This window comes from Lotus japonicus, chromosome 2 (assembly GCF_012489685.1).
Source record: "Lotus japonicus ecotype B-129 chromosome 2, LjGifu_v1.2".
Classification (NCBI taxonomy): Eukaryota; Viridiplantae; Streptophyta; class Magnoliopsida; order Fabales; family Fabaceae; genus Lotus; species Lotus japonicus.
Genome location: NC_080042.1, coordinates 43,099,414 through 43,112,228, shown reverse-complemented (window position 1 = coordinate 43,112,228; position 12,815 = coordinate 43,099,414). Strand labels below are relative to the sequence as shown.

The 12,815-nt window shown below is 39.9% G+C and overlaps 1 protein-coding gene across 1 annotated transcript; it reads left to right on the top strand.

The window, feature by feature from the left end:
• The first annotated feature begins 1,520 nt into the window (after positions 1-1,520).
• LOC130735391 (DEAD-box ATP-dependent RNA helicase 39-like) lies at positions 1,521-4,050 on the top strand. Its single transcript, XM_057587403.1, has 5 exons — positions 1,521-2,180; positions 2,914-3,003; positions 3,115-3,291; positions 3,401-3,541; positions 3,647-4,050. The coding sequence occupies exons 1-5, from the start codon at positions 1,695-1,697 to the stop codon at positions 3,812-3,814; spliced, it is 1,062 nt and encodes a 353-aa protein (XP_057443386.1). The 5' UTR covers positions 1,521-1,694; the 3' UTR covers positions 3,815-4,050.
• The last annotated feature ends 8,765 nt before the right edge of the window (positions 4,051-12,815 follow it).

Below are 12,815 nucleotides of genomic sequence, written 5' to 3'. Positions count from 1 at the left end.
ATTTTTGTCGAGACAGATTATAGAGTCTATGGAAACGCACATCCAACAATCCATCCCCCGTCCAATTCTCAGTCCAAAACCGTGTAGCATCCCCGTTCCGAACTTCTTTTTGGAGACCAGATTCAAACCAATCGTCGTGATTGTGATCAAGGCAAGCCGCCTTAATATCCCTCCACCAAGATGATTCAGAAGCTTGACCTCTATTCCTATACTTTGCTCGAATAACCCGGCACCACATGCTATTTGGTTCAGTCAAGAAGCGCCACCTCCATTTTCCAAGCAATGCTTTGTTGAAAGAAGACCAATCTTTCAATCCTAACCCACCCAACTCCTTAGGTTTGCATATCCGATCCCAGCTTACCCAAGATATCTTCTGGTCACCCTCTGAGCCTCCCCACAGGAATCTCCGCATTAAATTCCTACACTCCTTCTCAACTCCCACTGGTAACTTAAAATAAGACAGAAAGAACAATGGAAGTGATGACAATACACTCTGAATCAAGCAAATACGACCGGCAAAGGAGATATGCCTGCGTCTCCAAGGTGTCAGCTTTGCTTTCATCTTATAGAGAATTGGATCCCATGTAGAAGAGGCTCGAGCCCTGCTGCCCACCGGAATACCAAGATAAACAAACGGGATGGACATAACCTTACAATGAAGCAATGATGCAAACCTGTTTGTAGTATTCTCATCTACCTCAATTGTTGCCAACTTACTCTTGTGGAAGTTAACTTTCAATCCGGATGCCAACTCAAAGCATCTCAAAATGCACTTCACAACTTTGACATTCTGAACTGTAGCTTCCCCAAGGAAAATAGTATCATCTGCAAACTGGAGAATTGGTACTTCCAATTGATCACTACCGATTTTAAATCCCCTAAAACTGCCCATATGAGTTGCCTGCTTAAGAAGACCATTCAACCCTTCAGCTACTATCAAGAAAAGAAATGACGCAAGAGGATCACCTTGTCTAAGGCCTTTAGCCATTTTGAACTCTGCGATTGGGCTCCCATTAACCAAAACAGATACTGCTGCTGAATCTAGACAACTCTTCACCCATTGCACCCATTTAGGGCTAAAATGCATCCTCTCCATCATATAGATTAGAAAGTCCCATTCCACTGAGTCATATGCCTTTTCATAGTCTACTTTAAACACTAGTGTAGGCTTCTTTAAATACTTCGCCTCATGAAGGATTTCATTTATTATGACCACACTATCTAGCATATTCCTTCCACGAAGAAAAGCAAACTGGTTCTCGTCAATAAGCTTGCCCAAAACCAATCTGATTCTATTTGCAAGAAGCTTGGAGATCACTTTGTAGATACAACCAATCAACGAAATTGGTCTGAAATCATTTAACTGCTGCGGAGACTCAACCTTAGGCACAAGAGCAATGAAAGAAGCATTACACCCTCTAGGCAATAACCCACTGCGCCAAAAATCTGCCATGACTTGAACAAAATCAGTTTCCAACAAATGCCAGAACTTTTGAAAATATATCCTTTGTTTTTTGGTCAATGTGGAAAATATATCCTTAATTTATGTTAAATTAATTTGTGCAATTTGTTAAGCCCAACAAGCCCAACCGGATCAAAGTTATTTCACCATTGCTGTCTACGGCACCGAATCCCCAACTCGCATTTGAAGTAGTGAAGAAACGATTCAAAAACCAGAGAAGAGAAGAGAAGCCATGAGAAGACGAGTCAGAGAGCTTCTGAGCTTCTCGTATTTTCTGCACTCTCCAGGGAAGCGTAACCCACTCTCAAAACCAGCACCACCACCATCACACAATGCTAGTTTTCAAGGCTCCACCAGTACTTTCTCAACATCTTCCAAGTCCCAAAGGGATTCACTGCTTTTGGAACAGTTCAAGCAAAGGAAACTCAAAGGGTCCTCCTCAAAAGACCTAAAGGTGGATACTGCTGTTACTGCTGGTGAGAAGAAGGTGGTCCAAAAGGGTTTGCAGAATGAGAGTGAACCCACAATGGTGGTTGCAAATTTTAAGGAGTTGGGTGTGAGTGAGGAGCTTGTTGAGGTCATGGATGGGATTGGTGAATTTGTTCCTAGTGAGATACAGTGTGTGGTTATTCCAGCTATTTTGGAAGGAAAAAGTGTGCTCTTGAGTTCACCCTCTGATCATGACAGGACTTTGGCCTACTTGTTGCCCCTTATTCAGGTTAGTTTTATTCTCTGCTCTTTTTTATTTCAAGGGTTTTGAGATTGTTGGATATTTTGAGTTTAACATGTCATCCTAGTTCTGTTTATTAGAGACTATCTATTTATGAGCCACTTGCAGATGTTTATTCCTACAAATTTCACGCTCCAAATGTTTAGTCCTAAGCGTGTGTTGCGAAGTCTGCGGCCAAAATAGTCATTTTAAAAGATAGAGCACCCTTCACCCAAAGTTAGTTTTTGAGGTTGAGTAAGATCTTAGCCCAAATTCTAAGAGATACAAAAGATAGTAGAATTTAGGAAATGCAAGCTGGCATTAAATTCCATGGTTTGTTTATTTTTATTTGTTATTTATTTGGTATGGGTTTCACTTTGATAGTAAAACTCGATATGTAATTCATAAGAAAAGATGTCAACTGGTAATGGTGTTCTTAACCATATTTATTCCTGTCAAATGGATGGTTTCTCAGCGTCAAATCCCGAATTCCTTTTGCTTCTTGGTTGTTTAATCTATTTGAACTCTGCTATAGAGCATTGTTTGTATTCTTTAGTAAATCAGAAAAAAAGGATCAGTATCTCAGTATTTAGAAATTTCTCATTTAGTAAATATGAATTTGTCCTTATTTTCAATTTCAAGACATCCAGGCAAGAGAGAACAGGTTTCTATTTGTAGTTGTGTTCCTTCTATGTTCATTGTTTACTGTGAATAATTGGATTAACTCTGTTAACTTGTATAGCTGCTAAGACGGGATAGAGAGTTGCTTAGTTCAAATTCAAAGCATCCTCGAGCCATTGTGCTTTGTGCTTCGGAGGAGAAAGCTGCACAGGTGACTATCATTACTATCTACTATCATCATCTTCTCTGTTTATTTGTGTAGAGTATGCGCCTAGAAATAATGAATTGATTTTGACACTGGCAAATTTTACTTCATTTGCAGTGCTATAATGCTGCACAATACATCATCCATGATGCAGAATTGAAGTCTGCAAAGAACTGTGCTTCAGCGACCAGCGAGCAATCAAATTCCTCAATCGGACTCATGATTGGAACTCCTTGTGAGGTTCTTCAATACATTCAAGAGGGGAATGTTGTTCCTGCTGAATTAAGATACTTGGTTAGTATCACTTATAACATAGTGTCAGAATCTATGTAAAGTCTCTCAGTTTACCTGTCCTTTGGTGCTTCTAGCATTTATCTCATCTGCATTCATGTTTCTTAAATAGGTATTGGATGGCATGGATTGCTTGCTTAATAGTGGCCATAGTCCTGAAATCCATAAAATTCTCAAACCATTACAAGATCATGGATCAACATCTACTGTCAAAAGATTGCAAACTATTTTGGCAATTTCAACCATTGCTGAGGTATGATGACCATTTATGTTGTTTTAGTATTTGGACTGTTGCATAACCGTAATGTACTTATGCCTCCATTTCGGTTTCTGGGTTTATCTTTTGTCATATGGGCAGGTTTTGGGTGAAGAATCCCCCCTTGTAAAGCGTCTAGAGCGTGATCATGCAGGAAATATTTCAGCGATGTCTTTAGAAATGGAGCCAACAGAAGTCTTTGATTTCTCTGAGTCTTTGGAAGCTCTTAGAAAAAAAGTGGCGGAGGCCATGAATTCCCTTTTGAAATAACAGTGCATCTTTTTCTAATGGTGCCTAAAATATGGCTAAAGAAAGTCAAAATAGGTTTTAAGATCTTTCTGATAGCAAGAGAAATGAGTTGATTGTTTTTGTAAATATTTTATATGTGTTCTTTTAATTACAATATTTTCTTTTGTTTGTGACTGGTGTATCGGGAAACTGTGGCAGTCAATTCAAACAGAAGACCTTTTCAGGGGTTAAACTTGTGTCATCATCCTTATGAATAACTAACTATCCTTATGAATAACTAACTTGTGGATCAACACCCTATGAGTAGTGTACAATATTAACAAAGCCAGATTACATTGACCTCCCCTGAGGCTGAGGCTGAGGCTGAGGCTGAGGCTGAGGTTTATCATTGTTGCACTAACATTCTCTCTATTATTTAGCAAGATACCAATCATCCATATTGTATTGGGAATATTGCACTAACCTCCCTTAAGATTTATCTAGGAGTGCAATATAGGTTTGGCCTATTGGGCCAGCTGTTTAACCCACTTTTTTGGTGGGTTGGGTTGGGATATTCAGCCCAACAATCAACTTTGAAACCCACTTTCATATGGGTTTAAGCGGGGGGTTAGCACATGTTTTTTACCTAAAAATTAAATATAATGTATTTTTACATATTGTCAGATATTAAAAAAAAATAAACTTAGGAGACTAGGTTTCATTTTCAACTTTTTAGACCCACTTTCACTTCATCGGTCACGATATACTTCTGTTGTTCTTCTTCACATCACGTCTTACTTTTTCCTGGCTTCCCCTTCAACCTTCTGTGTGACGTGCTTCACCCATCACCTTTGTTGTTCATCTCGTTGCTAGATCCGCCCATGATCGTTGCCGCCTGGCATGCCCGCCTATCATCGCCTCTATTCCTCTCGTCAGCCTCTGCATCCCCATCGCTGCTAATGTTGGCTTGTTGCTTCTTCAGGATATCATTCTTATTCTCTACCTCAACCTTCTTCTTTTTTTTTTTGAAGAGGAAAATTTCTACCCATTTATTAAGAATATTCATATCACCTAATGCAAAGAAAAACCAAGAGAAAGAAACTTGTAAAAAAATTCCATATCACTTTTTCTATGGGTTTATACGGGGCGGGTGCCAGGCCAACACGTGTTTTTTTACTTAAAATTTTAAATATAATATTTTTTTTACAAATGGCCAGATATTAAAAAAATAAACTTAGGAAACTATGTTTCATTTTCAACTTCTGACCCACTTTCACTTTACCAGTAATGATATACTTTTGCGGTTCTTCTTCTTCACTTCATGTTTTCACTTTTTCCTGCCTTCACCTTCCACCTTGTGTGCTGCGCGCTTCACCCAACTTTTGTTGTTCTTCTCATCTCTAGATCCGCCCACGATCTTCGGCACACGGTAGGCCTATCATCGCCTCCATTTGTCTTGTCGGGCCTCTGCATTGACCATCGCCGCCATTGTTGACTTCTTGCTGCTTCTGGATATCATTCTTATTCTCTACCTCAACCTTCTTGTTTTTTTAAGAGAAAATTTTCTACCCATTTATTAAAAATATGCATATCAACTAATGCAAAGAGAAACCAAGAGAAAGAAAACTGTAAAATATTGTTCCATATAACTTTTTCTATGGTTTATGTGCGGCGGGCGCAGGGCCAACACATGTGATTTTTACTTAAAAATTTAAATTTAATATTCTTTCACAAATTGTCAGATAATATAAAAATTAAACTTAGGAGACTAGGTTTGATTTTCAACTTTAAACTCACTTTCACTTCACCGGTCACGATATACTTCCGCGATTCTTCTTCTTCACTTTTTCTTGGCTTCACCTTCCACCATCTGTGCGACACGCTTCACCCATCACTTTTGTCGTTCTTCCCGCCGCTTAGTATGCCCATCATCGTCGCTGCTCGATCCACCTAACATCACCTCTGTTCCTCTCATCGGCCTCTTCATCCCCCATCGTCGCTGATGTTGACTTGTTGCTTCTTTTGGATATCATTCTTATTCTCTACCTCAACCTTCTTACTTTTTTGAAGAGGAAAATTTCTACCAATTTTAAAAAAATATATCTATATCACCTAATTCAAAGAGAAATGAAGAGAAAGAATACTGTAAAAATATTGTTCCATATCATTTTTTCTATTGGTTTTGGCGGGCAGGCGCAGGGCCAACACATGTTTTTTTGTTTCTTAAAAATTTAAATATAATTTTTTTTCACAGAGTGTCACATATTAAAATAATAAACTTAGGAGAACATGTTTCATTTTCAGCTTCAGGCCCAGTTTCACTTCACTAGTCACGATATACTTCTGCGGTTCTTCTTCTTCACTTCACGTCTTCACTTTTTCCTGGCTTCACCTTCCATATTTTGTATCACTTTTTTATTGGTTTAGGTGGGGTAGCCAGCCCGCGCGAGCCACTTCATGTTTTTTTACTTAAAAATTTAAACATAATAACTTTTTATGTACACATGCTCAAATATAAAAAAGATAGACATAGGAGACAGTGTTTCATTTCAACCTTAGACCAACTTTCACTTCACCGGTCACGATATACTTTTGTCGTTCTTTCACTTCACGTCTTCACTTTTTCCTCCATCTTATGTGCAGCGTGCTTCACCCATCACATTTGTTGTTTATCATGTTGCTACATCCGCCCATGATCATTGCCACTTTGTACGGATATCATCGTCTTTGTTCCTCTCGTCGGCCTCTACATCCCCCATCGCCGCTAATGTTGACTTCTTGCTTCTTCAGGATATCATTCTTCTTTACATCAACCTTATTATTTTTTTTAAGAGGAAATTTTCTACCCATTTAATAAAATATCCATATCACATAATGCAAAGAAAAACCAAGAAAAAGAAAACTGGAAAAAAATTGTTCCATATCACTTTTTCTATGAGTATATGCGAGGCGTGCGCCGGGCATATACATGTTTTTTTTTACCTAAAATTTTAAATAAAATATTTTTTCACAGATTAAAAAAAGTAAACTTAGGAGAGGTTTCATTTTCAACTTCTGGCTCACTTTCACTTTACCAGTCACGATACACTTCCGCGGTTCTTCTTCTTCACTTTAGTTTTCACTTTTTCCTAGCTTCACCATCCACCTTCTGTCCGACGCGCTTCACTCATCACCTTGGTCGTTCTTCCCGTCTCTAGATCTGCCCATGCTCGTCGCCGCTCGGTAGGCCTATCATCGCCTTTATTTGTCTTGTTGACCTCAACATTGATCATCGCCGCCATTGTTGACCTTTTGCTGCTTCTGGATATCATTCTTATTCTCTACCTCAACCTTCTTGTTTTCTTTTTTTGAAGAGAAAAATTTCTACACATTTATTAAAAATATCCATATCACCTAATGCAAAGAGAAACCAAGAGAAAAAAAACTCTAAAAAATGGTTCCATATCACTTTTTGTATGGGTTTATGCGGGGCGGGTGCCGGGCCAACATATGTTTTTTTTTTTTTACAAAAATTTAAAGGCTAAAAAGCACTTTTGGCCCTTGATGTTTTAAGTTTGTGCATATTCTGCCCCTACTTTATTTTTGTCGATGTTTTTACCCATCATGTTTTCAAACAGTGCACCGTCAACCCCTCCGTCAGTCAAACGTTAAAAAACTAACGGAATGAGCTGATTTGGTTTTTTTATTAATATTTTTTGGACCTGTCACGTGGAAATTACAAGTGAAATTGGAAAAAGGGGGCATGGGATTCAAACTCCAGACCTGTAAGTAGCAAAACATGCATTTAACCAGTTCAGTTACATACATAATTGATATATACATCAAGCAAATTTAATTTATATCATTTTCTTGATCATCATCAACTTCATATACTCCTTTTGATCTCTCCAATCCACTCAGGAACCTCTCTTGAGAAAGTCTGACTGACGGAGGGGTAGACGGTGCACTGTTTGAAAACATTAGGGGTAGAAACGTCGACAACAATAGAGTAGGGGCAGAATTTGCACAAACTTGAAACATTAGGGGCCAAAAATGTTTTTTAACCAAATTTAAATATAATATTTTTTCACAGATTGTCAGATAATTAAAAAAAACTTAGGAGACTAGGTTTAATTTTCAACTTCAGACCCACTTTCACTTCACCAGTCACGATATACTTCTACGGTTCTTCTTCTTCACTTCACGTCTTCACTTTTTCTTGGCTTCACCTTCCACCCTCTGTGCTGCGTGCTTCACCCTTCACCTTTGTCGTTCTTCCCGTCGCTTAATCTTCCCATCATCGTCGTTGCTCGATCCACCTATCATCGCCCCTGTTCCTCTCGTCGGCCTCCGCATCCCCCATCGCCGCTGATGTTAACTTGTTGCTTCTTCTAGATATCATTCTTATTCTCTTTTTTTTCGGTACTGCGGAAAATCATTCATTCTTATTCTCTACCTCAAGCTTCTTATTTATTTTTTGAAGAGGAAAATTTCTACTCATTTATAAAAAGAAAAAAATCTATAGCACTTAAAGCAAAGAAAAATCAAGAGAAAGAAAACTGTAAAAATATTGTTCCATATTATTTTTTCTATGGGTTTATGCGGGGCGGGTGTCGGGCCAACACATTTTTTTTACCTAAAAATTTAAAAATATATATTTTTCCAAAGATTGTCAGATATTAAAAAAAAATAAACTTAGGAGATGTAAGACCCGGATTTGCAGAACTGGATTTAAAGTTTAATTTCCGACTCACGTGTAGAATCAGTGTAAGCGTGACAGGAGTTTACAGTTTGGGAAAGTTCAATGAAGAAGAAAGTTCAGGAATTGCTTGAGGATAGTACCATAGTTGTTTTAGGAGTTAGTGCGAGCCGTCTGCACACCCGCCTTATGGCGAGAGTGTCCAGAATAGGCTAATTCCGCTCTTAAAGCAATGTTTAAGCGAAATTCTAAATCCTTGGAAAAATAAGAAGTTCTCTTTATTTTTCCTTCGACCAGTGTTTCATTTCGGAACCCTGGACTGTACGCACGATAGGATTCACTTCTCGGAAGTCCGACGACGATAATTTCTTTGCTTTAAAAACCCTAAATTCAATCACTGAATGATGACTTTTTCTATTCGGAGCTTTTAACAAAGTTTCCATCCGCGCTGCCAGATTTATTTCGACGTTTCCAATCTTTCTTCAGAACGAAGTTTTGTCATCCGACCTTCACAGCAAAAAGTAGTTTTTCGGGGCAAATTAACTTACACCGCTTTTGGATCGTTTTTCTCAAATTCATGAAACCTGTTTTGAGTTCTGGAATTCTGTCGCCAGAATCTCGCTTAGAATTCACCGATGAACGTGCTGCAAAAATCTGAATCGCGAAATATTCATTTTCCCGCGATTTCACTCTCCTATAAATAGTAAAAAAATCAAAATATCCCACCCATTCCCATTTTGAGGCCGCGAGCAAGGAGGAGAAAGGAGAGGAGAAGAACTTTGTCGTTTCTCGACCGATCTTCGAGCAGTTTGTCTCTATTTCACGGCATCGAGGTAACTTGCTTGATTCTTACCTTTGATCATTCTTTTTGTCGCGTTTCTTTAGCTATTTCTGTGCTCAAAGTTTCGAGCTTTTCGTAAAACTGTCCGATTTTCTTGATTTTTCTGTTGAACTACCTTCTATGCTTGCCCAACAACCTAGAACACTCGCCGTTGTTCGCTGATTTCGATCGAGTTGTCAAAGATCTGAAAAACTGTGTAAAAACCCTTTTTGCGCACATATTGAAACTTTAATGTCGAAAAGTCATAATCCGACTTAGTGCCTTTAGGATTAGTTGCTACAAATGTCGTTGTGAACGTTCCCATCAAATTTGTTTTCCGAAGTTTTAACTTTGAGTTTTTGAGCTTTAATTTTGGACCAAAATGCCCCTAGCTAGTCGTATTTTGACCCGGTCGTTCTAAAATTTTTCCGACGGTTTCTTTACCCTAGTTTTACCCTAAAACTACCTAGGAATTAATTTAGATCGAAGAAAAAGCGCCGGAACCCTTTTCTCCTTAGGGCCGTGAGCATGTTTGGGGGGGGGGAGGTTTTCGTTTTTTCGATAACTCGTCCTCTCGTGTTCGATTGTTGTACTCTGAAGCTTTAAATGCTTTGTCTATCATTAATTAGTTGTGTTGTGATCGAGCTAATCGATTTTGTATGGATTTCTGCTTTGTTTTCTCCGAGGTTCAGTTGAAGGAACTTTGGGTTCTACGGAGCAGCTTTGTGAGGAGAACCTATACCGCGAGGCTGGAACAACTCGAGGTTAGGGCAACTTACCTATTAGCTAAGATTGCATAATAGGCGTCGATAAATTCGACTTATGTATGATTTTGATATTGGTTATGATGATGATGATGATTTATTGTTATGTTGTTTTCATAACTTATGAGATTCATGTTGTATTAAACTATGCGTATTGACGCGATTTCGGAGCGAAGAATCACTGAATTGATTCCTTTTGATCTTTAGGGTTGAATGAACAACCCTAGGCAAGTCCAAACACGGGGTTTGAGACTTAGCCATTCGTTTGTATACTTAGACTTTCCCCGGGATTTACGTTTGGTGGATTTTTGGCAAACTTAGAAAGAATAGAATCTTGGAAACTAGAGACTTTAGGAAACTTAGACTTCGAGAATTAAACTCATAACTTGACTAATTCAATTCGAAACGTTTTCATTAACGAATAAACCATAGGGAATCTAAATGGGAAAATGATTGCGAAAGACGGGGAAAAGTCGACTTTGTCGTGGGTTCTGGAGAATTGGTGGACATCACGGGGGTGAGCCACGGTGACGAGTGAAAGTCACTAAGTACTCTGGTACTCTTGTTGTTGGAGTTATGTCGTAGGGTCGACATTAAACTCTTGAGTTTTGAATTTGAGAATTAAGCTAAACACTTGCGTTGTGAGGACGATTCGATGTTTGGCTAACCATATTGCATCATGCATACATTCGAGGTTTGTACGATCGAAAGATTGGGCCTCGGTGAAGTTGGGACGGCTTCACGAAGGTTGGGACGGCCTTCATCGAAGAACACATGGATGTATCTTCGGCATAGCGGGCAGAGTGGTACGACCTAGGGTGGTTGAGACTGATCTGACTATGCATGGGTTTGTAAGTGACACCCGAGCGGAAATGGTTAAACACTAGGCCGGTGTTAGAACTGACTCGATGGTGCCCATCCCAATTGAACTATCCGGATCATATTGAATTGCATTTCACGCATACATTCACCCTGACTGGAATTGTATGCTATTTGAATTATCGAAGCATTGTTAGAGCCGATAACATGCTAGGATTATTTTTATATATATATATATATATATATATATATCTATACCCCGATCACATGTTGTATGTATAAATTACTTTATTCCGTGAGTTGACCCTAGCGCCTTGGCTTTGGTTTCATGTTTGTGTTTGGGCGGTCGGCCTACTGCCAGATGTCGATGGCGGACTGGTTTTCGATGGTCTCTCCCTCGGGGGGATCAGGTTTGAGTTGGTTGACCGACATGCCCCCACCGCTTGGGTGATCGACGCTGTGGATCATCGGGCGACGTACCGGGGAAGGGTCATGGAGGACCGTACTGACGAGCGTGGACGTCTGACGAGGGGAGTTCTACGACGCATGGAGCTGAGCTTCAACTTGCCGCCTTCAGTTCGCTGTGGACCGGGTACTGGTCGAGGACCACCTGCACCACCTTCATCTTCATCTGATGACGAGGACCCATCCGAGATCGAGGCTGATGTTGACGCACCTGTCGCGCCACTTCCTGCTACTGTTGTCGATCCTACCGATGTTGCGTCGTCCTCGAGGCTCGTGGAGCCGAAGAGGGAGCCTGTTGTTCCATCTGCCTCTCGCCGTTTTCCGTTTACTCCACCGCACGGCTACCGCGTGGAACCCCTGGTTCGTGTGGTGGAGGAGGATGTCCTTACTGAGGAAGTAGATGTTGAGATGGGCTCGACTAGGGTTGTTCGCAGGACAGTTAGGAAGGAGGTCGTGGACTTGGATACCGAGATGATCACGGTGGACTCTGACTCCGACACCGACGTTGACAGCTACTCGTCGAGCGACGAGGAGGATGAGGAGGAGCTTTGAGCGGTACTGGGAGGGTAGGTCAGGCAGGCGTCATATTTTGTGTAGAGCTCTGATTCGTTTTGCTTTTGGGACAGGGTAGGTTCCCGACGCATGGCTTTTTGTGTGGTTCTCTTACTGAGGGATCACAGTGAGTCAGTCGGACCATAGGGGTCTTTACTTAGGCCATTTTGAGGCTGGCTTTCTCTTGGAGGATTGTATTTATGACTTTTTACTCACACTTCTGGATCTGTACGTATTTGCCTACGGGCACACTACTTTGGAGTCACTGCGAGTGCGCGTGACGTTGGAGTTCAGCTGAGGCTGTGCATGTTTATATGATGTACATCGGTTAGTTTAGTTTGCTGGGTTATGTCTTTATTTTTTTTATTACCATAACTAATTAAAAAAAAAATATATATACCTGTTTTCCGCGTAAAGTTTATTTTTGAGTTAGTAAAGTGACACCTGGAAATCGGGGTGTTACAGGAGACTAGGTTTAATTTTTAACTTCTGACCCACTTTCACTTCACCAGTCACGATATACTTCAACAATTTTTCTTCTTCACTTCATGTTTGCACTTTTTCCTAGCTTCACCTTCCACCTTCTATGTGGCGCGCTTCACCCATCACTTTTGTCGTTCTTCCCATCTCTAGATCCCCCATGATCATCGTTGCTCGGTAGGCCTATCATCACCTTTGTTTGTCTTGTCGACCTCTGCATTGACCATCGCAGCCATTGTTGACTTGTTGCTGCTTCTGGATATCATTCATATTCTCTACCTCAACCTTCTTGTTTTTTATTTGTCGAGAACATTTTCTACCCATTTATTAAAAATATTCATATGGTGAATGCAAAGAGAAAACAAGAGAAAGAAAACTGTAAAAAATTGTTCCATATAACTTTTTCTATGGGTTTATGCGGGGCAGGCGCCAAACTTACACATGTTTTTTTTTAAATATAATATT